General features: G+C 55.9%; 4 protein-coding genes across 19 annotated transcripts in view; 2 read left to right on the top strand and 2 right to left on the bottom strand.

The window, feature by feature from the left end:
* Positions 1-24,653, bottom strand: part of EME2 (essential meiotic structure-specific endonuclease subunit 2) — a 204,925-nt gene that overhangs the window by 179,785 nt on the left and 487 nt on the right. For 2 of the 7 annotated variants that reach the window (XM_053557856.1, XM_053557860.1), the window contains exons 2-9: positions 24,431-24,573; positions 23,942-24,034; positions 23,007-23,098; positions 22,760-22,853; positions 22,495-22,610; positions 22,137-22,326; positions 21,869-22,057; positions 16,596-18,368 (exon numbers count right to left, since the gene is read on the bottom strand). In XM_053557856.1, the coding sequence (XP_053413831.1) occupies positions 21,887-22,057; positions 22,137-22,326; positions 22,495-22,610; positions 22,760-22,853; positions 23,007-23,098; positions 23,942-24,034; positions 24,431-24,573 (899 nt within the window). In that variant the 3' untranslated portion in view covers positions 16,596-18,368; positions 21,869-21,886. Of the gene's footprint in view, positions 1-10,881; positions 10,975-16,595; positions 18,369-21,167; positions 21,303-21,868; positions 22,058-22,136; positions 22,327-22,494; positions 22,611-22,759; positions 22,854-23,006; positions 23,099-23,941; positions 24,035-24,430; positions 24,574-24,653 lie in introns of those variants that run through there. The other 5 variants (XR_008373477.1, XR_008373479.1, XR_008373478.1 and 2 more) reach the window with 5 other exon arrangements.
* Positions 69-6,011, top strand: IGFALS (insulin like growth factor binding protein acid labile subunit). The gene is made up of 2 exons (XM_053557849.1): positions 69-2,726; positions 3,987-6,011. Exons 1-2 carry the CDS (start codon positions 2,711-2,713, stop codon positions 5,735-5,737), a joined length of 1,767 nt encoding a protein of 588 aa, XP_053413824.1. The 5' UTR covers positions 69-2,710; the 3' UTR covers positions 5,738-6,011.
* NUBP2 (NUBP iron-sulfur cluster assembly factor 2, cytosolic) lies at positions 6,971-14,728 on the bottom strand. 7 transcript variants are annotated; one of them, XM_053557868.1, is made up of 7 exons: positions 14,478-14,581; positions 10,111-10,229; positions 9,822-10,020; positions 8,643-8,797; positions 8,459-8,518; positions 8,145-8,214; positions 6,971-7,685 (listed from the first exon to the last, which is right to left on the bottom strand). In XM_053557868.1, the coding sequence occupies exons 1-7, from the start codon at positions 14,491-14,493 to the stop codon at positions 7,540-7,542; spliced, it is 765 nt and encodes a 254-aa protein (XP_053413843.1). In that variant the 5' UTR covers positions 14,494-14,581; the 3' UTR covers positions 6,971-7,539. The 7 variants fall into 7 exon arrangements, with proteins under 7 accessions (XP_053413843.1, XP_053413844.1, XP_053413842.1 ...); XM_053557867.1 differs by having other exon boundaries at positions 6,972-7,685; positions 8,408-8,518; XM_053557873.1 differs by lacking the exon at positions 14,478-14,581 and adding an exon at positions 14,710-14,728 and having other exon boundaries at positions 6,973-7,685; positions 8,408-8,518.
* On the top strand, positions 14,947-20,929 carry SPSB3 (splA/ryanodine receptor domain and SOCS box containing 3). Of its 4 annotated transcripts, none has more exons than XM_053557854.1 (7): positions 14,947-15,002; positions 16,465-16,602; positions 19,397-19,574; positions 19,680-19,867; positions 19,964-20,066; positions 20,146-20,271; positions 20,549-20,929. In XM_053557854.1, the coding sequence occupies exons 2-7, from the start codon at positions 16,477-16,479 to the stop codon at positions 20,920-20,922; spliced, it is 1,095 nt and encodes a 364-aa protein (XP_053413829.1). In that variant the 5' UTR covers positions 14,947-15,002; positions 16,465-16,476; the 3' UTR covers positions 20,923-20,929. The 4 variants fall into 4 exon arrangements, with proteins under 4 accessions (XP_053413829.1, XP_053413830.1, XP_053413828.1 ...); XM_053557855.1 differs by having other exon boundaries at positions 14,952-15,002; positions 20,576-20,929; XM_053557853.1 differs by lacking the exons at positions 14,947-15,002; positions 16,465-16,602 and having other exon boundaries at positions 18,360-19,574; positions 20,576-20,929.

Here is a 24,653-nt window from a genome sequence, read left to right as displayed (position 1 = left end):
CTACTTTTATTATTATTATTATTATTATTATTATTATTATTATTATTATTTCAGGTTAATGTGAGGGTATAAACAACTAGGTTTCAGTGTTTGCCTTTGTTACATAAGTCCCTCTTGTAGTTGTGTCTCGCACCCAAGAAGTATGCTATGTACCCTTACATTGTGCCCATCAAGAGCGCACCAATCCCCCTTCCCTCCATCTTGCATTGAATTGAGTTTTTCTCTTGTTTGAACATGTATTAGATCGTCTACTGGCTTCATAATAATATTGAGTATATATTGGATACTTGCTTTTCCATTCTTGTGATGATACTTAGACTAAGAAGAATGTGTCTCAACTCCATCCAGGTTAACACAAAAGATGTAAAGTCTTCATCTTTTTTATGGTGGAATAGTATAGTTTGGTAAACGTATACGACAGTTTGTTAATCCTTCCTGGACTGGTGGACATTTAGATTGTTTCCACATATTGGCTAGGCTTTTTATTTTTAGTAGAGATGGGGGTCTCACTCTTGCTCATGCTAGTCTTGAACTTGTGAGCTCAAGCAATCCTCTTCCCTTGGCCTCCCAGAGTGCTAAGACTACACGCTAAGATTACACACATGAGCCACCGGGTCTGTCCCAAAACATTAAAAGAGAATGAAAATTGGTGGGAAACTTAGATATACACTTGCTGAAATAGGAGAATGCAAATGGCCAAGAAACCACTAAAAAAATGCTGTCTCGCTGGTAATTGAGAACACTGATGATAGCCACCATCCTTTTGCTATTGGAAGTAAATGTGAACAGAAATGTCAGAAGGATGCGGCCTGGCAGAGTAAGGACCCTTTTAGGGAAGTGTAGGCTTCACCTCCTGAGAAGACACACCCTAGTCCCAACCAAGCCATTTAGTTTTGCTCCAACAGAACGTCTGAGCTACTGGAAGTGGCTTTAAGCGGCAGAGGAGCTGCGCATCCAGCAGCACCAAAATGGGCCGGGCAAGGATGAGGACATGCCCACGCTTCACAACGTGGCTGTACCCCACTCCTGAACCTCACTCCTGCGCCTGCCTCAACAACAGTTATGTGAGGATTAAAAATAGGCAGAACTACACTGCTTAGGGAAATACTTAGGTGACAAAACCAGAAGGAGAAACTGGGTAAGTGACCAACCTAGAGCTGGAGCAGGCTGCCTATGGGGAGCTGCACTGGTCACTGGGTTGGTGGTGACAGGGTATTCTCTTTGGAGCCCAGTGGGTCGGACGTTTGTGTGCACATTCCTTAGTGTCATTGCAGGATTTAAGAGGTTTTAAAATAACCTAGTTGCCAAAATCCTGTTAAGTCTGCCCTGCCACACAGAGCTTGACCTGTGTTTCAAAGATTCCTGTCCCCCACCCCAAAGTGAAATGTCAATAATTTTTAACACCCCTTCCCCAACACACAGAGGGGCTCCAGCCTCAGCCACAGGGAGGGCCCCAAGCAGGGACCTTTCCCTGGGGCCCTGCTGAGTCTGCACTTTCCCTGTGTAAACTTTCCTGCGGGTCTCTGGGCGTGGACTTTCTCCCTGCAGATCTATAATTTCTCAGAAGAGAAGCTGAGAAATGACCTGGAAATGATCGATTCTCGATAATGGGAAGGAGAAGCATGTCCTCAGCACCAGCACGTGGGACCTGTCAACAGGATGCCCCCCCACAACCTACCTGCTCTGCTCCCATACATGCCTCTTCTGGTTCCTTCCAGTACCTTCTGTGAACAAACATTCCCACTCCCAGGCACAGCAAAGGGACTGGTAGGCAAAACCTTTTGACAGCCAGAAGAGGAACCTCCAGGAACATGGAGGGGACAGGCAGGCAGGATGACAGCCAGGCCTAACCTGCTCAGACCTGAAAGGAGGCAATAATTGGGTGGGGTTTGAGCAGGACAAGAGGGTCCGGGGACAGGTAGGGAGGGGCCAGGACCTTTCCTGGCATGAGCAGCTTCTTTGCCTGCCTGGGAAGACCACAGATCAGGCCAGACACCCCCCAGCTTCCCCACTTTCTGGGAGGATGGTACTGGGGAAAGCAAACACAGGGCAGCTACGGCCCTGCCAGGTGTTCCTAGAAGAGGCTGGGGCTGGGGCTGGGGCAGTGGCCAGACACCAGCTGACCCTGAGGTCACAGAAGGCTGAGGCAGGCCTGGGCCCTGGGCAGCTCCTGGACCCAGAAGCCCAAAAGGGGACCCACCCAGGCTTTATGAAACTCTAGGGAGAGCAGGAGGGCAGCATGTGGGCACACGGTGGGTCACGGGAACAAGGTGGTGCCTGCTGATCCCCCAGTCACTGTGCAGGCTGAGAGCAGACTACCAAGACCCTGCAGCAGTCTGAGGAGTCCCTGTTCTGAGTGGGAACAGGTGAAGCCCTGGGTTCCCCAGACCTGCCTCAAGCACCAGCCCCTGTAAGGCCAGTCCCAGGATCACTCTTACCCCTACCTGGCTACCAGCCTGCCCCAGCTAGCTCTGCAGAGGAATGGGTAGAGGACTGGCCACCCAGGCCCTGAAGGTGGCTTTGGGTGGACTCTCCCCAGTAGTGGTATTGGCCACCCGGCACGAGGGGGTTAATGAAGCTGGGGCCAGCTGGGCTGGGCCTGCGGCCACAGGCACTGACTGCCCTGAAGTGGGAACGTCCCGAGGGCAGAAGCAGCCGGCACAGCAGACGTGTTCACCCACTGTAGCCTGCAGCCCGCTTTGCACACGCAATGGCCCTGAAGAAAGGTGAGCTGCTCCTGAGCGTCCGTGCCACTTGCTCTGGGGGTGGCCAGCCTGTGACCCTGAGCCTGCTCAGGCCAGGGCCAGGGCCAGGGTCAGCCCTTAGGGAAGCTCTGTAGGGCTTACCTCTGGGGGCCTGCAGTTGTAAATATGCTGCTGGGGTGGGAGGGGACGTGGCTGGGGCTTGCAGCAGATACCTCCATTCCCTCTCCTACCTTCTCTCCTATCCCTGTGGGCCCAGCAGGTGGGGCAGGCAGGGAGAGGGGAGCTTTCAGCCCTGGGAGTGAGGAGATGCCCCCCACAGCCCAAGCTGTGGGCCTAGTCCAGGATCATTTTCAGCCAGCCCCACTGCCCTCCAGCTGCTTGGCCCTTTCATAGGGCCTACCCCATGAGGGTGGGGGATGGTGCCTCAAAGCCCCCTCCTCGGCGGCACCTGTGGCTCAAGGAGTAGGGTGCCAGCCCCATATACCGGGAGTGGCGGGTTCAAGCCCAGCCGGGCCAAAACTGCAAAAAAAAAAAAAAGCCCCCTCCTCTATGGGAAGACCCCCAGAGGCCTGGGCTGGAGCTGTAGTGCTGTCCCCTCATCACAGGGGACATGGTACTGCTCTGCCCCATCCCAGGGTCCTGAGCTCTCTGGAGCTGGGGTGGCGCTGTATGTTGGGTGATCAGTGTCCAGCAGGTAAGGTTTGGGGATGTTGTTGCTGGCGAGGCTGCTGCCAGGTTGCAAGTGGGTGATCTGAAGTCTGCCCCAAGATGTGCTGGGGAGCAGGCAGGTGAGCATACCCCAGTATGTGGGCCTAACCAAGACAGAGGGTGCCTGGCTCACCAGGAGCAACAAGTGGATACCCCATCCAGACCTGCTCTAGAAAATTCCAAAATGGCCTGAGGTCAGCTGACACCTTAGGACCTTCCCCTTTCTCCAGACCAGTATAGCAGCCTGGCCTGACTCAAGCGTCTGCCCCAGGGGATACACACTGCCAGATAGTGTAACAGCCACATGGCCTGGGTTAGGCCAAGCCCTTGGTCTTCTCTGCCACAAGACAGGGATGCAGCCTCATTGGGCCCATGGTGGAAAGTGCAGAGTCAGCATTTGAGCAGAGGACGCAATTACCTGGATGACCATGTGTCTCAGTTCGTGAATGGTGGCCGGCTCTTGCTGTGGGCCTGGGGACGTTTGGTGTTGTGCTTACTCAGGCAGACCAAGGCCCCAGGGGTCATGTTCTAAGCCCTCCTTGGTGCCACTGCCTCAAGACTGTCTCCCCACAGGAGGGCTGGCCCTGGCGGTGCTGCTAGTATACTGGGCAGCACTGGGGCACCAGTGCCCCACAGTCTGTACCTGCAGCTATGACGACTACTCGGATGAGCTCAACGTCTTCTGCAGTGCACGGAACCTCACGCAGCTGCCCGATGGGATTCCTGACGGCACCAGGGCCCTGTGGCTCGATGGCAACAACCTGTCCTCCATTCCCCCAGCGGCCTTCCAGAACCTCTCCAGTCTGGACTTCCTCAACCTACAGGGCAGCAAGCTGGGCAGCCTGGAGCCGCAGGCGCTGCTGGGGCTGCAGAACCTTTACCACCTGCACCTGGAGCGGAACCAGCTGCGTGGCCTAGCGGCCCACACGTTCACACACACTCCCAGCCTGGCCTCGCTCAGCCTCAACAACAACCTCCTCAGCAGGGTGGAAGAGGGCCTCTTCAAGGGGCTCACCAACCTCTGGGACCTCAATCTTGGCTGGAACAGCCTGGCAGTGCTTCCTGACACTGTGTTCCGGGGCTTGGGCAGCCTCCGAGAGCTGGTACTGGCCGGCAACAGGTTGGCCTACCTGCAGCCAGCACTCTTCTGTGGCCTCAGTGAGCTGCGTGAGCTGGACCTGAGCAGGAATGTGCTGCGGAGCGTCAAGGCCAATGTCTTCGTGCAGCTGCCCAGGCTGCAGAAGCTCTACCTGGCCCGCAACCTCATCACTGCTGTGGCCCCGGGTGCCTTCCTGGGCATGAAGGTGCTACGCTGGCTGGACTTGTCTCACAACCGTGTGGCTGGCCTCCTGGAGGACACATTCCCGGGCCTGCTGGGCCTGCATGTCCTGCGCCTCTCCAACAATGCCATCACCAGCCTACGGCCCCGCACCTTCAAGGACCTGCACTTCCTGGAGGAGCTGCAGCTTGGCCACAATCGCATCCGGCATCTGCCTGAGAAGGTGTTTGAAGGGCTGGGCCAGCTGGAGGTGCTAATGCTCAACAACAACCAGATCCAGGAGATCAAGGCTGGTGCCTTCCTTGGCCTCTTCAACGTGGCAGTCATGAACCTCTCCGGCAACTGTCTCCAGAACCTTCCGGAACAGGTTTTCCAGGGCCTGGGCAAGCTGCACAGCCTGCACCTGGAACACAGCTGCCTGGGCCACGTCCGCCCACACACCTTCACCGGCCTCTCAGGGCTGCGCAGGCTCTTCCTCGGGCACAACGACATCTCCGACATAGAGGAACAGAGCCTGTGGGGTCTGCACGAGCTCCTGGAACTGGACCTCACCTCCAACCAGCTCACACATCTGCCCCGCCGGCTCTTCCAGGGTCTCGGCAAGCTGGAGTTCCTGCTCCTCTCTCGAAACAGACTGGCAGAGCTGCCCCTGGAGGCCCTGGGCCCCTTGCAGCGGACCTTGTGGCTGGATGTCTCACACAACCACTTGGAGGCGCTGGCCAATGGCCTCTTCTCAACGCTGGGGAGGCTGCGCTACCTCAGCCTCAGGAATAACTCCCTGCGGACTTTTGTGCCACATCCTCTGGGCCTGGAGCGTCTGTGGCTTGAGGGAAACCCCTGGGACTGTAGCTGCCACCTCAAGATGCTGCGTGACTTTGCCCTGCAGAACCCCAGCGCTGTGCCCCGCTTCATCCAGGTGGTTCCTGAGGGGGACGACTGCCAACCCACCGTGTACACCTACAATAACATCACCTGTGCCAGTCCCCCTAGTGTAGTGGGCCTTGACCTGCGGGATGTCAGTGAGGCCCACTTTGCTCACTGCTGACCTGGGCTCCCTGCCTGCCTCACTTTGGCCAGACACTGCCCTATGCTCAGGACAGGTCCTTACCGTCGTCCTCAGAATGAGCTGACCTCCAGGGGCTTGATAGGCACACAAGCCCATGCTGTCCGCTTCCTGAAGGATGGTCTTGGGGCTGTGCCAGCATGGGCTGAAGACTTGAGGGCCTGATGGGTGGGGACAGAGCACCCCAGGGATGGGCAGGGGTAGGTGGACACACAGCCTTCCCTGTTGTCATCAATTAAAGTAACCTAACAAACCAGTGAGTAGCCCACAGCATTTGACCTGTGCCCCGCCCCTCATGCCCTCCCCCTTCCCCTTGCCCAGATCAACCTGTGCCCCAGCAAACCATCCTGGTCCTCTAGATTGTCCCTTGGGCCCCTACCCAGGACGCCTGCCCCCACCGGAGGAATGACAGGCACTTCTTCAGGTTCCCCATGAACGTTGGATCTTTGGAGTGTTGTCCTGAGGACTGAGCAGTGTCCCTGTCCTGGCAGCTGGGGCACAGTGGAGGTGGTGACCAGTACATTTTGCAGTTTCCACCCTTCTCTTCCTCAGGGAAATGCCATCTGCAGACCCAGGCGCACCTCCACCACAGTCCCACTGGGGCCCAGGAAATATTGTGAACTGCCTTTCCTGGCCCCCTTTACCCTGGGGCTCCTGATGAAGGGGCCAAGCTCTTCCCTTGGAGAGAACAGCACACCACACACCCATCTGCTTTCCAGTTTTCCTTTGTAGTCTTACTAGGAAAAGGAGCACGAACAAGTCCTGGGACTCTCAGCTCACTCTCAAACTCACCTCTTCTGGTCTTAGCTACTCTCCCACCAGGGTCTGCACTCCTCTGTGGAGGGGCAGCTCTATTTTATTCATTTTTTTTGTAGAGACAGAGTCTCACTTTATGGCCCTCGGTAGAGTGCGTGGCATCACACAGCTCACAGCAACCTCCAACTCCTGGGCTTAAGTGATTCTCTTGCCTCAGCCTCCCGAGTAGCTGGGACTACAGGCACCCGCCACAACGCCCGGCTATTTTTTGGTTGCAGTTCAGCCGGGGCCGGGTTTGAACCCGCCACCCTCAGTATATGGGGCTGGCGCCTTACCGACTGAGTCACAGGTGCCGCCCAGAGGGGCAGCTCTATTATAGCTGACACCCATGTACAACTTCCTCTGTATCTTACGGCTTCCCCCAACTCCCACCACACAAGCAAACACATCTTCACCTGGGTCTCCAGGGGCTTTTCAATAACATTTATGGAAGTGACTACTGCCTGACTGCTGAGGACAGAAGGGTCTAAAAACATCTGACTTGTGCTCATGGCAGCAGACACATTTAATAGCAGGCTCCTCTAGTTACAGGACACGTCTGAGGTCATTTTACCATCTCATAGGATGCTGCCCACTCCTCCTGTTAATACACATCACCCATTGGCCCCTGGGATGTGGGGAGCCTAGGGTTGGCTGAGGGCTTTGTGAACATGGCCACTCAGCTGCCAGGAGCAGCCTGTCCCTCTGAGGCAGAAGGAAACAGGAATGTGATGAGAGTTGGGAAGAGGCTCATGGCTTGGGGTCCTAGACCACCTGTTTCTCAGCTGCACATCGTGAGAGAACCCCCAGGCCTCAGTACCACAAACCCTAGCAGTCACAGGCCAGCTTCAGCAGGCTTGGCCAGGGGTTCTGGTAACACAGTGGAGACATCTCTGAGGGCAGAGCCAGCCCCTGGAATTGTCTTCAAGCCCTCTGCTCCAGGCATTTCCTTCAAAGCTTGTGAGGAGATAGCTGCTGGGCTGCTTCAGTCAGGAGGGCTGAGCAGGGGTAGCATCCAGAATTTTCTGGGCTATGGAGGTGAGTACAGGAAATGCAGGGCTCTTGGGGAATTCCTGCATGAAGTCACGGCCTTCCTCAAGGCTCCTGGCCAGCTCAGGGTCCAAGGGCACAGAGCCTGTGGAGACAGTGGAGGCTAAAGAAGAGGAAGTACCACGTGGCCCCAGGATAGGCTCAGTAAGTAGCGGTGGACACCCCCTGACCCTGACCCCGACCCCAACCCCACTGGCTGCTCTCACAAACCGAGCCCTGCTGCCTTCACAGTCGTATCTAAGGGCACACAGGCAGGCACTGGGGCTGGGCACCCTTGACAGCGGGTTCTCAGCACCACAGGCTGGAAGAGGGTGGCCCCCTGTCTTGTATATCCACTGTGCAGCCGCTGCTCAAAACCTGAGGTGCTTTGTTTGGTCTTAATTCCCAAAGACAGGCTATAGCTCATAGCCAGCATAGCTTCCACCATGTGAGAAAGACAAAAGAAAAATGGCACTTGGTGGGCACAAGTGAGTTAGACCTGCCCAGAGCACAGGCCCCAGGAGGAAAAATTAGGACCCCAGCCACCCTGGCTCTGGTCACTCACCTAAAAAGGGGACTCCAGCATGCCTGGCCAGCTCCTCCCCGCCACCTCTGGAGAAGACACTGGTGCACTCCTAGGAGACGGGCTATGAGGACCCAGCTCATGGATGGCCTCCCACTTAAGTAGACCTAGGGAGCTGCCAGGCAGCGCAGCGTCCCCTCAGCCTTCACTGGTCAGTAACTGCCCTGGAGTTGACACTGGTTTCCTTTAGGCCTGTACCCCTGCCAGCCCACCCCACATCACCCCAATGAGTTCCCATGACTCACTGCACAGTGTGGGCAGGTAAAGCCGCTCATATTCTCCACGACCCCCATCACCTGCAGGCCCGTCTTCCTGCAGAAGGTCAGCTCCCGCCTCACGTCCCCCACAGATACTGCCTGGAGAGTGAGATAAGACCTGGCCAATCAGCCGGCTAGCCGGCACATCTGTAGGAGGACGGCCAGGCTGGGCCCAGTGGGGAGAGACCACATACAGGGGACACGATGGTACTGCCAACAGTACCTGAGGTGTGGTGACCACAAGGGCCCTGAGGGGCCTGTAGGGGCGCAGGGCTTCCACAGTGGCCATGTGCTCATCAGAGGTCCCCGGAGGCGTGTCCACAACCAGGTAGTCCAGCTGCCCCCAGGCCACATCAGACACAAACTGCTTTATCAGTGCTATAGGGAAGGGTGTCAGGTTGGAGCCAGGCTGTGTCATGCTGACAAGTCAGGCAGGGGGCCCCAACCCATTGAACCACCCCCACCCTCAAGACTCTTGGAAGGCCCGCCACCACCTGTAGCAGGATTAGGTGGGCTGCTGCAGCAGCTCTGGGGAGGGCGCAGGACACAGCAGAGAGGCAAAACTGACCCGCTGCACACACAGCTTCTCTCCAGCACCCACACCGGCTGCCATACTCCCTGTCTTGGGGCCAGCAGCTAATCCTACTAAGGCCTCAGCTCAAAACTTGGAGCCTAGACCTGTCAGGTTGTGTCAGCACCCACACCCAGTACTCATGCCCTGAGAGGAGGCGGTGGAACGCCTGGCTGGTGTGTTCCAGAAGCAGCCATCTTCCCTGAGCTTGTTTCTCATGCACAGCAGCCTCTCCCTGCAATTAGAGGGGGCCTAATGCCACCTGTTCCTCGACCACCATTCCCATGATCCCCTCCAACACTGAGGGTCCTCAGATTTCTGCATGCCACAGATCCAAATCTGAGTAGACCCTGCCCCGCCTGCCCAAGAGACAGGGATGCTGTGGCTGGCATTCTCTCAGTAATGCTGACTAGGTGAGAGCCACTTGCCATCTCTTAGGCTCATTTTATACCCTGCTTGGAGCCTGCCATTTGGGTGTCATGGACATAACACAAAGGTCCTCAGACACAAGCCTGACTTCTCAGCAGGGAGCAAGGGAAGCGTTTCCGCAGGGGGAGATGGAGAGGCCAGATGGACACTTTCCAACTTTACCAGGAAGCAGCAGCTGTGCAGGAGGGACAATATCTTGCTGTCACCCAGGCTAGAATGCCATGGTGCATCAAAGCTCAGCATAACCTGAGCTCCTGAGTTCCTGGGATCCTCTCAGCTCAGCCTCTTGAGTAGCTGGTTCTACTGGTGTGTGCTACCACCCCTGGCTTCTTGTGAAGCTTCTACCTGAGCACTGAGGGGTCCAAGTGAGGCCAACAGCAACCGCCCCCAACTGATAGTTACCATTCTTCTTGGGGCCCCTCCACACCACCGCATCATCTGGCTTCTGCAGCAGGAACCCCACAGACATGAGGGAGATGCTCTGTTCCTGATCCACAAAGACAGGCACCCAGCCACTGTCGCACTGGTGCACGGCCTTGCCCTGCACCCGGAGCATGTGGGGGATGCTAGGGCCACACAGGTCTACATCGAGGATTCCCACCTGTAAGGAAGAAGCAGTCCTGAGGCCTGCCCTGGGGGCAGAGGGCACATGCCTAGTCTCTGCCCTCCCCCCCCAGGCAAGGGCACTCACCTTCTTGCCTGTGTGGCGCAGAGCCAGGGCCAGCTCTGTAGAGATGGTGCTTTTCCCAACACCTCCCTTTCCTGAGAGCACGAGGATGATGTGCCGAACACCAGCCAGGTTACCAGGCTCTGTTACAAACATAAGATGGACAGGCCAGGCTCTCCTGAGTGCCTTGCCTCTCTGCCCACTAGGTGCTGTGAGCCCAGGCTCAGGCTCATGGCCAGACCCAAATGCACCCCCGGTCCTGTCTTCCTAGCATAGCAAATACCCCAGTGGAAGGTCTTCCAGCAACCTGATCTGACAGGATCCTCTATCCACCCTGTGCCCTGCACCAGTGAAAACGAGTGCCCCAGCTGGACCTGTTCTTTACAGCAAGGTGTGCACGAGTTCTTGCACAAGCATGTGCACCAGCTTGCATACACAGGTAGCACAACCCTGCCAGCTCCCTGTCAACACAAATGGGAAATAGGTGAAATGAACAGGACCTGCAAACAGGATGGTGGTACCTCAGTGCCCTCCCCCAGCACATTCTCCTGGGGTCAGAGGAGGCACTGGTCCTAGGTTTCTAGTTCCCAGGAGTATGCAGACCTGTCACGATCCTTAGTGGCTCACTGCCACACTCTTGGCCCCTGCAGGGGACCTTAAGAAACCTGAGCTGGGCGGCGCCTGTGGCCTGTGGCTCAGTCAGTAAGGCGCCGGCCTCATATACCGAGGGTGGCGGGTTCAAACCCAGTCCCGGCTGAACTGCAACAAAAAAATAGCCAGGTGTTGTGGCAGGCGCCTGTAGTCCCAGCTACTCGGGAGGCTGAGGCAAGAGAATTGCTTAAGCCCAGGAGTTGGAGGTTGCTGTGAGCTGCATGATGCCATGGCACTCTACCGAGGGCCATAAAGTGAGACTCTGTCTCTACAAAAAAAAAAAAAAAAAAAGAAACCTGAGCTGACGAGAGCTGACACAAGATGCAACAGTGTCCTTGGCCACTCCCCTCCCCCACAGGTCATGGTCCCCAGTCTTGGGTCCCTCCCAACTATTCTGGCCCAACTCCTCTTCCTTCAAATGGTCTGCAATGCAGCCAAGTGCATTCACAGCCTCTCAGTTGCTGCCACCTGCACAGAAACTACCCTCAGCCCTCTTCAAGTCCCCATCACCTCTGGAGGAGTCCTCGGAAGAGGAGTTACGCACCCAGCAAATGAATACTGTCCCTACTCCACCTTTTTTTTTGTTTGTTTTTGAGACAGTTTCTCACTATGTCACCCTTGATAGAATTCCATGGCATCACAGCTCACAGCAACCTCAAACGCTCAGGCTTAAGTGATTCTTTTGCCTCAGCCTCCAGAGTATCTGGGACTATAGGCGCCCGCCACAATGCCCGGCTTTTTGGTTGCAGTTGTCATTGTTTGTTTTTTTTTTGTAGAGACAGTTTCACTTTATGGCCCTCGGTAGAGTGCCATGGCATCACACAGCTCACAGCAACCTCCAACTCCTGGGCTTAAGCGATTCTCTTGCCTCAGCCTCCCAAGTAGCTGGGACTACAGGCGCCTGCCACAACACCCGGCTATTTTTTTGTTGCAGTTCAGCCGGGGCCGGGTTTGAACCCGCCACCCTTGGTATATGGGGCCGGGTTTGAACCCGCCACCCTTGGTATATGGGGCCGGTGCCTTACCGACTGAGCCACAGGTGCCGCCCTGCAGTTGTCATTGTTGTTTAGCAGGCCCAGGGTGGGCTTGAACCTGCCAGCCTTGGTATATGTGGCTGGCGCCCTACTCACTGAGCTACAGGCGCTGAGCCCTGATCTACCTTTCAAAGGCAGTTCGAAGGCCTCCAAATCCAAAGCCTCCCAGGAAGAACTCACAGGGCACCAGGCCCAGCTTTCAGGCAAGTCCTTGTCACAGGTGCAGTAAAGCACCTGCCCTAAGCCTTTGAGTGACACAGAAAGTGACACCCTTCCCACCAGCACAAACACAGAACCCAGGGCCTCACAGTCACCTGCGGCAATGAACAGGTTGTTATTTAAAACACTTAAAAAGCAACAGGTGTTGGAAGCACTCTGCAAACAGTAGAAGTTCATTTTCGTTGCTGTTGGGGAGCTCTACTGGAGCCACCAGAGACTGAGCGAGGTCTCGACCTGACTCTGCTCTGCCATTGTGCTGATACTGTGTGACAAAAGTATCCTGAGGAGGACTGGGGAACATCCTCTGTCCAGTAGGCTGGTGCCTATGCCAGGTAACTGGAGGACCAGGTTCTCCCCAGAAGACTCCTGAGTGATCAACCTTAAAAACCTTTTACTCCTATGCTAACTGACAAAGTTTATAAGTGGATTATAAACAAAGTACATTCACAAAGGGCCTACTAGTTGTGAGTGACTGTGCTGGAAGGAGCAAAGAGAGAGCAGGGAGCAGGATCCCCATGGAGGGAATCTAAGGTCCTCTTTATGGATAATGTGCTGGTCAGCCTTATGGCTAAAGTCCAAATGAATACAGATAGTTCAATATGCTGGACAAATATGGCAGCTCTTTTACTATATACCCCTTCACACTGCAAACCCAGCCCCGGCCAAAAGAAAAAAAAAAAAAATTCCATCAATGCCAATAATATCCTTCTTCCCTTGTTGCTAATTTGCCTAAGAACGACTTCCAGAGTTTTTCCTCCAGTATAAGACTTCAGTGTTATGCTTATAATCTGTCAAATGAGTACAATGCTCTTAAACCTTGGTGTCCAATGTTGCCCTTTTGGTACCAGACCTGGGAGGTCCTTTAGAAGATAAATATGGGCTGGGTGTGGTGGCTCACACCTGTAATCCTAGCACTTTGGGAGGCCAAGGCAGGAGGATCCCTTGAGCTCAGGAGTTTGAGACCAGCCTGAGCAAAAGCAGAGATCCTGTCTCCTAAAAATAGAAAAAAATCAGCAGGAAGTGCTGGTGCACACCTATAGTCCCAGCTACTTGGGAGACTGAGGCAGGAGGATCACTTGAGCCCAAGAGTTACAGACTACTGTGAGCTATGATGATACCATTGCACTCTACTTAGGATGACATTAAAAAAAAAAAAAGGCTGGGTGCAGCAGCTCACACCTATAATCCCAGCGCTTTGGAAGGCTGAGGCCAGTGGGATTGCCTGAGCTCACAAATTCGAGACCAGCCTGAGCCAGAGCAAGACCCTGCCTCTAAAAATAGCTGGGTGTTGTGGGGCACCTGTAGTCCCAGCTACTCAGGAGGCTGAGGCAAGAGAATCGCTTGAGCCCATGAGTGAAATTGCTGTGAGCTATGACACTACGCGGCACTCTACTGGGGGCAACAAAGTGAGACTCTTATCTCAAAAGGAAGGAAGGAAAGGAAGGAAAAGAAGAAAAGAGAAACAAAGAAAGAAAAGGAAGAAAAATGTAGCAACCACTACTTACAAAAGCCTACTCTGGCTAATCTGTTCAAACTCCTCATATTCCTGTTTCTATTTATTCTGTCGCACCCAAGAATTTCACTTTTTTAAAGTCTTAGATACAACACTACTTCTATGAAGAACTAAAAATATGATACTCTAGTATTTTTCCTTTTTTAAACAATACTATATATTTAAACAAGACTTCTTTTTAAGTCTTATCCAAACTTTCAATCCCAAGTCTGGCGTCACCAGGCTACCAAATTAAAAACCCGTAGCAGGGGGCGGCGCCTGGCTCAGTGAGTAGGGCGCCGGCCCCATATGCCGAGGGTGGCGGGTTCAGACCCAGCCCCGGCCAAACTGCAACAAAAAAATAGCCGGACGTTGTGGCGGGCGCCTGTAGTCCCAGCTGCTCGGGAGGCTGAGGCAAGAGAATCACGTAAGCCCAAGAGCTGGAGGTTGCTGTGAGCCGTGTGACGCCACGGCACTCTACCGAGGGCAGTACAGTGAGACTGTCTCTGCAAAAAAAAAAAAAAAAAACCCGTAACATAAGACAGGGAAATGGCTACATTCAAAAAATAGGTAAAACAACTTTCTGCGCACTCTATAAATACGGTTGCAGAAACAACACTTCCTCGAGTTGCTCTTGGACCTACAGCACCATCGGTTACAACGAGCACCTGCTACTCACAACCACCACGTACGCAAACGCGCGCACGCCTCCGCAACCTTCACGCTGTAAACAGTAAAGGATGGTTAACAAAAAGCTGGCTGCACTGGATGCAGCCTGTCAGGGCCTTGCTCCTGGCTCCCCTTAGGGCCGGAACCGCGGGGGTCACTCCGGTCCCGCCTCTGCCGGCGCCCGCGCTCCTCAGACCCGGGAAGCGTAGGCCGGTCGGGGTCTCCGCGTCCCGGACGCTGCCACTCTGGCGAAAAGGCAAAGCACAGTGGGCTCCAGCTGGCGAGGACGACGCCCGAACGGCTAGCTGTCCATGGCCCAAACTGACCTGCCGCTGCCTCCATGCCTCCACCCGCTGGAACTCGCGGCTTCCGGCCGCTTGGGCCCAAGGACCGTGCGCCCCAGCCAGAGTGAAGAGCCTTCGAGCCAATGGGCAGCTCGACCCTGCCCCTACCCCATCTTGATAGGACTAGTGTAGCTTCCTTCAGCCAATTAATCTCCTGAGGTGTTCCTCAGAATGGACCGCAGGTTCCGGCTTAGACAAAACGAGGGGAGCTTACTTCCGTGCCACGCTCGCTAGTGGGAGACGTCCAATGGACGCGCAGGCTTTCTCTCCGACTGCTTGAGATGTAACCAATGGAAACATGGGATCAGGATTGACAGGCCCTGCAACTTCTCGACTGTAGCTGCGCTGGCCGGAGACCCGCCCTCCACTCGAAGCCCGGAGCCGGGCGCACCCGCCCGGGCAGACGGGGCCAATGCAGCGCGGGGGGCGGGGATTGTTTACGTCCGGCTCCGGAGCGGAAAGTAGGTCACCGCCGACCCGGCGATCGCGACGGCGGCTCGGCTGCAGGTGAGCGGCGGCGGGGCTGCGGTCAGCGCCTCCCAGAGCCTGGGTCGGGCCCCACGGACCCCGGAGGGCTCGAGGCGGGCTGCGCGCGCTGACCTTGCCGGCCTGGCCGGCCCAGGAGCGGCAGCTGCCAGCACTGTCGGGCCCGCCCGCCCTTTGTTCCTCCGAACGGCCGATTCAGCGCCCCGAGTCCGGACTTGCTCCGCGCCAGCCTCCTGGCCGCGGGGCTGCCCTTGCCTCTTCCCAGGCCCACACGGGCCGGGCCGCGAGGACCAGGAAATAGGCCTGACGGGTGCGAGCCTCTGGCCTCCAGGGTTGGCGCGGGCCGCCTGGCTTCTTACGGTGACAGCCGCGTCTGGCCATTCATTCGGCGTGCATCACGTGGCGCCTACTGTGTGCAGCAAATGTGGCGAGTGGAGATTAAGTCGGGATGGGAGCCCATTGTAGCCGCGAGCTTCCGTGCGGGCCAGTAGAGGCGTAGTCTGCATCAGCGGAGGTGGACCTGGTGCTGCCCGCGGACGCGCTCCCAAGCCTGGGAAGCTGCACCTGCGCTCGTTCGCCTACCCGATGCTCGGGGCGTCCGTGGCTCCGGCCGGTCCTTATGTGGTGAACAGTTCCCACCCTCATTGGGATTTCAGCTGGGGAAAGCCAGGCATTAGATAGTCCCAGAGATCAGCGTGTCAACGTTAAGTTGGATCTGGAAGATTGAGGGCTGAAGGTAGAGTAGGACCTGCCTTGAGCAGGTGGAGGGGGGCGTTCCGGGCAAAGGGCAGGACCGAGCCAGCAACTTACAGGAGGCAGGGTGACTCGAGGAAGCAGAGAACCAGACTTCGTAGAACTTTGCATTTTATTCCAAGAACAATGGCAAGGCACAAATGGGTTTTAGGATTTGTGTTTCACAACAGAACTTGGCTGTAGTGAGTGAAGTGGAAGTTGAGTCATGTGGTCCAGAAGATGATGGTGGGGCTGCCTGTCAGCGAGAAAGAGACTCAAGTGCAGTGGGTGGCATCTGGCCATGGTGGGCAGGAGGAAGGGTGTGTCAGGGATGGATGGCTGCCGTGTTTCTGGCATGAAGAACTGGGAGGTTGAAAATGCCACTCAAACTGGACAATGGAGGAGGAGCCAGTAAAGGTTAGAGATATAGGCGGGGCAGCCAAGTTCATGAGGAGCTGGAGAGAGAGGGCCTAAGAGTCACATTATGGAGTCATGGATGTCTAGATGGCATTTCACACCATCTACCTGGGTTTTATCAAGGTGCTCAGATACCTGAGTGAGGTACAGGCTTGTGGATAGTTCTGGAGCTCTGGCTCAGCATCTACCTGGCTTCTGTCTCCAGTGTGGGTCTGTGGCCCAGCCTGCAGAGCAGCTGAGACAAAGGCCTGGGGCAGGGGGCGGTGGTGGTGCTGGGGGCTATTCTTATTTGCTCCATGTCTTCTTTTGCTCAGAACCTGTTTTTTTCCCCCAGATTCTCTCCACCATGGCCAGACGTCCCCGGAGCAGCAGGGCATGGCATTTTGTCCTGAGTGCAGCCCGCCGAGACGCAGATGCCCGAGCTATGACTCTGGCAGGCAACACTAACTGGGGATATGACTCTGATGGGCAGGTAGGTCCCAATGGACAAGGCTGGAATGAAGTGTGGAGATGCCTGAGGCAGGTGTTACCTGACAGGGAAGCATAAAGGATGGAGCAGACCTGGGGCTGAATCCTGGGTGTGCCACACTCAGTGAGGTTCTTTAACCTGGTAGAAGACACACAGCCTTAGGGGTGACAGGACGTTAGAACAGGCACCATATTCTTCTCTATTCTCTCTTCTTGAAAAATGCAGTTCATGGGCGGCGCCTGTGGCTCAGTGAGTAGGGAACTGGCCCCATATACCGAGAGTGGCGGGTTCAAACCCAGCCCCGGCCAAACTGCAACCAAAAAATAGCTGGGTGTTGTGGCAGGCGCCTGTAGTCCCAGCTACTCGGGAGGCTGAGGCAAGAGAATCGCTTAAGCCCAGGAGTTGGAGGTTGCTGTGAACTGTGTGATGCCATGGCACTCTACAAAAAAAAAAAAAAGAAATTCTCCATTGTATTTATCCAACCAGTTTCCAGAGATAGCTGTGACTAACTTCTAGATCTTTTTTCTGCCAGTACAAATATGTATTCTGTATATACATGTAAGAAAAAGAGAACCCTGATTCTTGAAAACCAAAATTCCTGGGCCTTTTCCCATTCAGGAAAGCCCCCAAATATGAAGGTCCATGGAGAGGCTCAGGTGTTTGTCTGTAGCCCAGGCTGGCCAGTGTACCTGTGGGCTTTGCAGCCACAGCCTCGCTTGGTGGGCTATGCTGCTGTGGCAGGGCCCTTTGGGTAGGCTTTCTGCCTGATGGGTGACAGTGAGGCAGGAAGAGGGTGAGATTTCTCAGCTGGTTTCTTGAGATCTTCCTTAGACCAGAGTAGGAGTTTGGCTGTTACCTGGTGGAGCTGTTGCTTGGGTGAATTGTCTCTGCCTTGTTGTCTCAGCCAGGTATCCTGGAAGGGACTGGGTCCGTCTCCTCCAACCAAGGGCTTCTCCCTTAGCTCCCTACAGGACCACCAGGCATTGGGGGAGGATCAGAAGCCTTAGTTTGCCAACCAACCTGCTCCAGACAGAGGCCAGGCCTACATACCTTTCCTGCCTCCACCTTCCACTAGTCATATGGCTGAGCAGGCTGCTGTCTGCCCATCTTATAGGCTCATGGCGTGGCAGGCAGGTAGTGTCTACAGGCCGGGCACAGTCTCTGACACATGCATGCTGCTTGTCCTCTGTCACCAAATGGGCCTGTAGGCATGTGCCTGGGCAGGTCGTTCTGGGCACCTTGGAAGATTGAATTGACATACATCTCTGTTCCCTTTGCCCACAGAGCTGCCAGTGGGATCGAGTCTTTCTCCTTCCCAGGGAGCTGGAGTGATAGCCTCAGGGTTCAGTTCTGGACCCTGGCTCCTGACTCAGTGGGCCTACCTTGGCTTTGGGGTGGTCCCCCTCCCATGCCATAGGCATGTAGTCCTCTGGGTCTGCTTTCTCTTCAGGGTAGGACCTTCCTCTTCAGAGGACAGCTATTCTGAAGTTGGTTCCTAATAGACCACATTTGCCTGGAAGCTAAGCGAGCTTCCTGGGTCCTGGTTCTTTGTGGCTTCTGAAGAGGCAGGCTCCCTCTGGGGCAACACATGCTGCAGGTGGTTTCTTAGGGGGCTACCCATCTCCCCACAGGTGCCTGTCTCTGACAGAGACTTCCTTACTCAGCTGTCTCACCTGTTGACTCATTCAGTTCATTTAGTAACTGTGGCCACTGTGCAGTTGTAAAAGGCAAGATCAGAGGGAACAGGCTTCCCTTGAAGAACTTTTGTTCTAGTAGGAAAAGGCACAGAAACAGGACAAAGGAGAATTTCAGAGAAGTGCAATGAGAAGCAAATGAAACAGGTGAATGGTCTAGAAGAGCCTCACTGAGGTGGTAACTGTCCTCTCTGCTTGGAGAAAAAACAGTTCTATCCAGGAGAGGGGATGGTAGATGTACAGAGCCCTCCCATGGGAACCAGTGTGACTGAAGGTGGCAGAGAACAGGGATGCAGAGGCCAGGCCAGGGTACATGCTGTGGTGGGTAGGCTTTCTTAGGGCAGCAAGGATCTGCCTATGGTAGAGGAAGGAGCCCAGCTGTGAGGTCTCAAGGCCTGGCGTGGATCAGGGTCTGTAGGGGCTGGGCGAGCAAGCCAGCGGAGGTGTGGGAAGGACCCAGGCTCACAGAAACCAAACCTGGCTGACCTAGGAGGGTCTGTAGGTCAGTCTGTTGCCAGAACCTGATGAGCTCAGTCTTGGCATCTGGCCATTGGGCCAAGATCAGGACCCTAGGACTTAAAGAACTTGCCACAAAGACTGAGCCCCTTGGAGGTGGTGGCTGAGCCCCAGCTTCCTGCCTCCCTGCAGCAGATGCTCACTGGGCCTTGTGAGAGCAACCCTGGCCATGGACAGGCTGGGTCCTTGATGTGAGCCAGCTGTCTGGGGGAACCTATGCTGCTGCTCTGTGGCTTCTTCATGATGTACAACCTGCCTTGAGAAAGCTGGGTAGAGAGCCTGGGGCACTATCTTTGGGTATTCACTAGTGGCTGGACCTCCAGGGAACTACTAGGTCTAGGCCTGTAGGCAAGTGGCCTTGCCAGTTCTAGCACTAGGTGTGGGCAGGAGCCATGCCTGGGGGCACTGCAAGGTGGGTCATGCTGTGCACATGGGACACCAGGCAGTTCTTCCAGGCCCCATGCCCAGCCCCTTCATCAGCAAATCAGAACTGTTTTCAGTCCCTGGGGTGGGAAGTGGGGAGGGGAACAAGGTCAGGGCTAACAGAGGGTGGGTGGCAGGCAGGACAGTGCGTCCTTTCCTCCCAGCACAGCGACTCAGATTCCGACCCTGAGAGTGCACCCCTGCCGCCGTCCATCCCCAGCGCTGTGCCTGTGACTGGAGAGTCCTTCTGTGACTGTGCCAGCCAAAGTGAGGCCGCCTCTTGCAGCACCCTGCACACAGCCCATCGGGGCAAGGATTGTCGTTGTGGGGAGGAAGACGAGTGTGAGTGCCAGTGAGCTGTGCCGTGAGGATCATGCCAGTGGGCAGACTTGGGGGTGAGCCTAGGGGAGCTCTAGCAGCTGCCCCAGCCTGGACCTCTCCTTGCAGATTTTGACTGGGTATGGGATGACCTGAACAAGTCCTCGGCCACTCTGCTGAGCTGTGACAACCGCAAAGTTAGCTTCCACATGGAGTACAGTTGCGGCACTGCAGCCATCCGGGGCACCAAGGAGCTGGGGGAAGGCCAGCACTTCTGGGAAATCAAGATGACCTCGCCTGTCTATGGCACTGACATGGTAAGTGGCCATAGGCCCAGGGGTATTTTGGCCTGAGGGTGGAGGGGAGGGGAGGGTGGCCTTGGAGGCCCTGCTACCCAGCCCCATTGCTCCTAGATGGTGGGCATTGGGACATCAGATGTGGACTTAGACAAGTACCATCACACATTCTGCAGCCTACTTGGCAGGGATGAGGACAGCTGGGGACTCTCCTACACAGGTATGTGCACCCCAAGGTGGGGTAGGTAGAGCAGGGCAGGGCCAGGCTCCTGGGCTCACCCCTGCCCCACTGCCCTTAGGGCTCCTTCATCACAAGGGAGACAAGACAAGCTTCTCCTCAAGGTTTGGCCAGGGCTCCATCATCGGTGTGCACTTGGACACCTGGCACGGGACACTGACTTTCTTCAAGAACAGGAAGTGCATAGGTGAGGGTGGCAAGGGCACAGCTTCTCCCAGTCATGACCTTGCATGGAGAGAGGCACCCAAGTTTTCCTGAAAGGCTTTCTCCTAGGAATTGGAGGTCCCAGGGTCCCCAGAGGGTGGTCCAGGGTCCAGTGCAAGTCCCGGCTGGAATCTCATGGACCAAGGTGTGAGTCCCAACATCCCACTCAGTTGCACAGTGGTTCACGAGGTCACCTTAGCATGATGCTTGAGGGGCTGATCGGGCAGCATGACCCTTCCTTGCCCTTCTCACGGGCCCAGGGCTCAGGCTGGGCCCCTCCCTTCCAGGAGTGGCAGCCACCAAGCTGCAGAACAAGAAGTTCTACCCGATGGTGTGCTCCACAGCAGCCAAGAGCAGCATGAAGGTGATCCGCTCCTGTGCCAGTGTCACCTCCCTGCAGTATTTGTGTTGTTATCGGCTGCGGCAGCTGCGGCCAGACTCAGGGGACACACTTGAGGGCCTACCCCTGCCGCCTGGCCTCAAGCAGGTGCTGCACAACAAGCTGGGCTGGGTGCTGAGCATGAACTGCACCTACCGCAAGTCCCCAGCACCCTCACCCAAGGCAGTGGCTGTAGCCAGTCCCAACAGCCCCGAGACCAGGCCCTGCCAGAGGAAACGCTGCCGACGGACCTAACTTATTTTCCAATGAAAATTGCCTTCTTAGGCTGGGACAGCTCTTTTCTCTGTCCCTTCCTTCCAAACACACTCCAAGGCAGGAGAGGGAGGAGTTGGGTTAAGTATCTGGAGCCATCTCCCAGCCTCCTCTGAGGCCAGGACAGCCCTTCCTATAGGGCCTCCAGGGCCATAGGCCACTGAGTGTCTGAGTCCATTCTGCTGCCTGTGCTGGCTGGGGAAGCAGCTGCTCAGCCTTGAGTCTCCCAGGGGGCTGTGCTATCTGCTGCCTAAGGAGAAGGGCTTCCTTGGAGCTCAGCTGTCCTGTTTCTGTGGCCTTGGTATTTTCCTAACTTGCTTTGCATGTGACTGGCTGCTCCTCTGTCACAGGGACTTCCGTGACTGTAATAAATGTAAGAGTCTAACTCTAACATGCACACAACTATGAGATTAAGCAAACCCACACAGGGAGGCCTGGGGCTCACTGGTTGTCTATGGGTTTTCTCCTGCTGAGTCTGACTCCATCCTGACACCCTTGGGAAAGGCACCCTTCCTCCCTAGAAATTTCCTTACTGCTTCTCTCAGAGGGTACCACCCAAGCCCCCAGGTAGCATAGGGGACCTGGCTGTGGCCCCCCCAGATTGTCCTAGCTGGACATAGGGCCCTGCTGCTAGGCTCCCCATGGCCACTATGTCCTGGGTCAAGGGCATGTGAAGCCCCCTCACTGCCCAGGCCCTCTACCTACCACCTAGTAGACAAGAACTTGCTCATCTGCTCTTCCCAGTTATCTAAGAACTTTCCTTGTCACCCCTTGTCCTCCCTGTGAGGTCAGATCCAGCCAGAGGGTAAGAGCCCATCCTAGGCTAAGGGTACTAGTTTTGCCCCCTTCCTGCTCCTCAAAGTATCCCATCTAGTCAGTCCCTGAGACTATGTACTATCCTACTGGTAGGCAGGAGAGGAGGCCCCACCAGGTCCTGCAGCTGTAGTCAGGAGCCCAGGTCCAACAGGAGATCAGGGTTGGTGGTGGTCAGGAAGAGGCAGATGCGACGGGAGAGGTCAGGTCCCACTCTACGGGGCCGTATGCCCTTACCAGCCTTCACTGGGAGGTCAGCCAGGAGGCCCATGCGCTCCTGCTCTGTGCTGCAGGCCTTGAGTGCCTAGGGGTAGGCATAGGGATGAGCAGGTGGGCCTGGAGGACCTGGCCTCCATGAGGTAGGGGATAAGTGGGGAGCCCACCTGCTGTAGAAGGCGGGGGGAGGGGAAGGCAGTGACAACAGCATCAGCCACAGCTGGGCTGACCCGATTAAACTGCCTGATCTGCCTCCACCAGACCCTCCGTAGCCCTGTGCCATCCCTTGTCACTGGCTTGCCCACTGCCCAGTGCCCTGCGGTGCAGAAGGAAAAGGCATGGGACTCCTTGTACTGCCTGAAGACAGGGAAAAACAGAAAGATCTTTTAGCGACTCCACCCTTCCTGAACATGCCCTTCCCAGCATGCGTCAAAGCCCATCAAAGAGGCCAAGAAGTCACCACAACCTCCAGGTGACCCTATTCCCCCTCCCATCACAGCCTGCAGCTTAGGCAGAAGTACACACTTGAAAGGGCGCTGAGCAAGGGCTTTGGTGATGGCACAGACATGCTGACTCAGCTCCTTCCAAGAGGCCACCAGCAACACGTCTAGATTTGCCCAGAGCTGCAGAAGCACCAAGGCCTGGGGAGGATGCAAGCAGTGGGCAGGGGCTGGAGAAAGGATCTCCTGGGGACACTCAGTCCCCCCGAGATCAATCCTACACACCACCCTGGGAACCAAACCCAGCAAAGGGAAGGCCAACCAACTCACCAATCCAGACTGGCCCTTACCTCCTCCACCTCTGGCCAGCTGACAGCCACCTTGGCATGGGCCACCTCTGGACTCTCTGGCTGGTGTGCCTCCTTGGGGATGGGCTGGTGAGAGCTGAGCAGAGATAACGTCCCTCTGGATCCCCACTCCCTAAGGGTCCTACTCTCCCTGAGTTCTCCTGCCCCTCTAGAGCCCATAACAGCCTCCAGATGGCCCCCCACCCTCCCTGAGCCCCTGTGCCAGCCCAGGCATTAGGGTGAGTGATACCACAGGTAAGCGTCCAGCCCAATAATGGCCAGATGAGGGCAGGAGGGGATCTCAGGAAAGGTCCAGGGCACTGCGCGGGCTGGGCTAGAGACCTGTAGGAGAGAACGTGTAGCACACATTTGGTCAGGGGAGGGCTGCAGCAGCAGGGTTCACAGGCCACCTGGCCACAGGCACTTTGCGTAAGGGTGAGCCAATTGTGCAGGAGGAACCTGGCAACACTTCCTCTGCCCTGTCACCTGAGAAAACCAGCTCTGTACATCCCTTGAGGTCGAGGGTGCTAAAGAAAACTCCTGGACATATCCTAGGCTTCTAGAAAGTTGGACAGAGCCCCTCATTCCTGGTCTACCTCTGAACCACACCCTGGCATTTACCTGGCACATAGCAGATGCCTCACAAGGGCTGATATTTGGACACTAGGACCTGACAAAGGATCTAACCTGATTACGAACTGGCACAATCTCACCAGACCATTGTCTGTTTCTTCTGCAGCCAAGGCTACCTGAGCAGCAGGGCAGGGGCTGCACTGTGCACTGTCATTTCAAATCTGTGCTCCCTGCCCCTCCCCATGGCTTCTTCACCTTTTGGCTAAGATCAAGTGTCAAATCTACCCCCAGCTGTGCATGGACACTTCCAATCAAGTCCCAGGTTCCTGGCAAGCCCACTGTCCCCAACTGCTGAGCCTCCCTACTCTCTCAAGGACCTTTTCCCTGCTTCAGCCTTCCAGAAGTAGCTGAAGCTCCTGCCAGTGCCCAAAAGGCCCAGAGGCTTTCCATCTCACTCTCAACCTCTCCATGATTTCTGACCAGAGAAGGATCCTAGCCTCCCACATTCTCTGTTCTAACTACTCTCCCCTAGGGCAGAAACTGGCAGAATCTAGCTGAGGAACGCAGCCTCTCATGATTTGTGGAGAGGAACTACTGCCTGGATCCAGTCACCTGAGTCAGCTGGGCGAGGCCATACAGAAACTCCTCAGGCTCCAGAAGCAGCAGCAGTTCCTGTTCCTCTGCCTCCCACACCTCAGGAGACACCTGTGGGAACAACCAGGGTGCGATGCTGCCCACCCTCCGCCTGTGCACCCTAGGGCCTCTGCCTGGGCAGCCCAGCAGCTCTGTGGTACATGGCCACAGCCAAGTCCAGCTCAGACACTGACTACAGCCTCACTGGGTTCAGAACATTCCCCAGCAGCTCCTGAACTGAGAATCTGAAGCCCAGCCCTGCTCTTTCCCAGCAGAGTGGTTTGGACACCATGCACTCAGCGTTTCCTGTTCTGAGTGTACTCATCTGCAAGACGTGCACGATAACAGCAACAACTCTTTGGGACGGTTCCAGAACAGTAAACCCTGGATGCAGCACACCCAATCCCGAGCGGACCCTTGGGAAATCGAGAAAACGGGGCTCCTGCTGCAGTCACCGGGGATACTCACGCTGTAGGGGCAAGGACAAGGATCGGGCTTCACTCGGCTCCACCGAAGGCTCCGCGTGGGGCACTGGGGCTCGACATGATACTCACAGCCCAAAGCCTCCAGGGCCTCCATCAGGATGTCTGCACTCGCATCTTCCAGAATGGCTGGGTCCACCAGAGGGAGACAGAACTCAGCCACTCCTTCCTTTCACTCACAGGAGGACCCTATTTGGGTGGGGGTCGCA

The sequence above is a fragment of the Nycticebus coucang genome, chromosome 12 (genome assembly GCF_027406575.1).
Source record: "Nycticebus coucang isolate mNycCou1 chromosome 12, mNycCou1.pri, whole genome shotgun sequence".
Lineage (NCBI taxonomy): Eukaryota > Metazoa > Chordata > Mammalia > Primates > Lorisidae > Nycticebus > Nycticebus coucang.
Note: the sequence above shows the minus strand (reverse complement) of the source record. Positions and strands in the feature narration are given on the sequence as shown.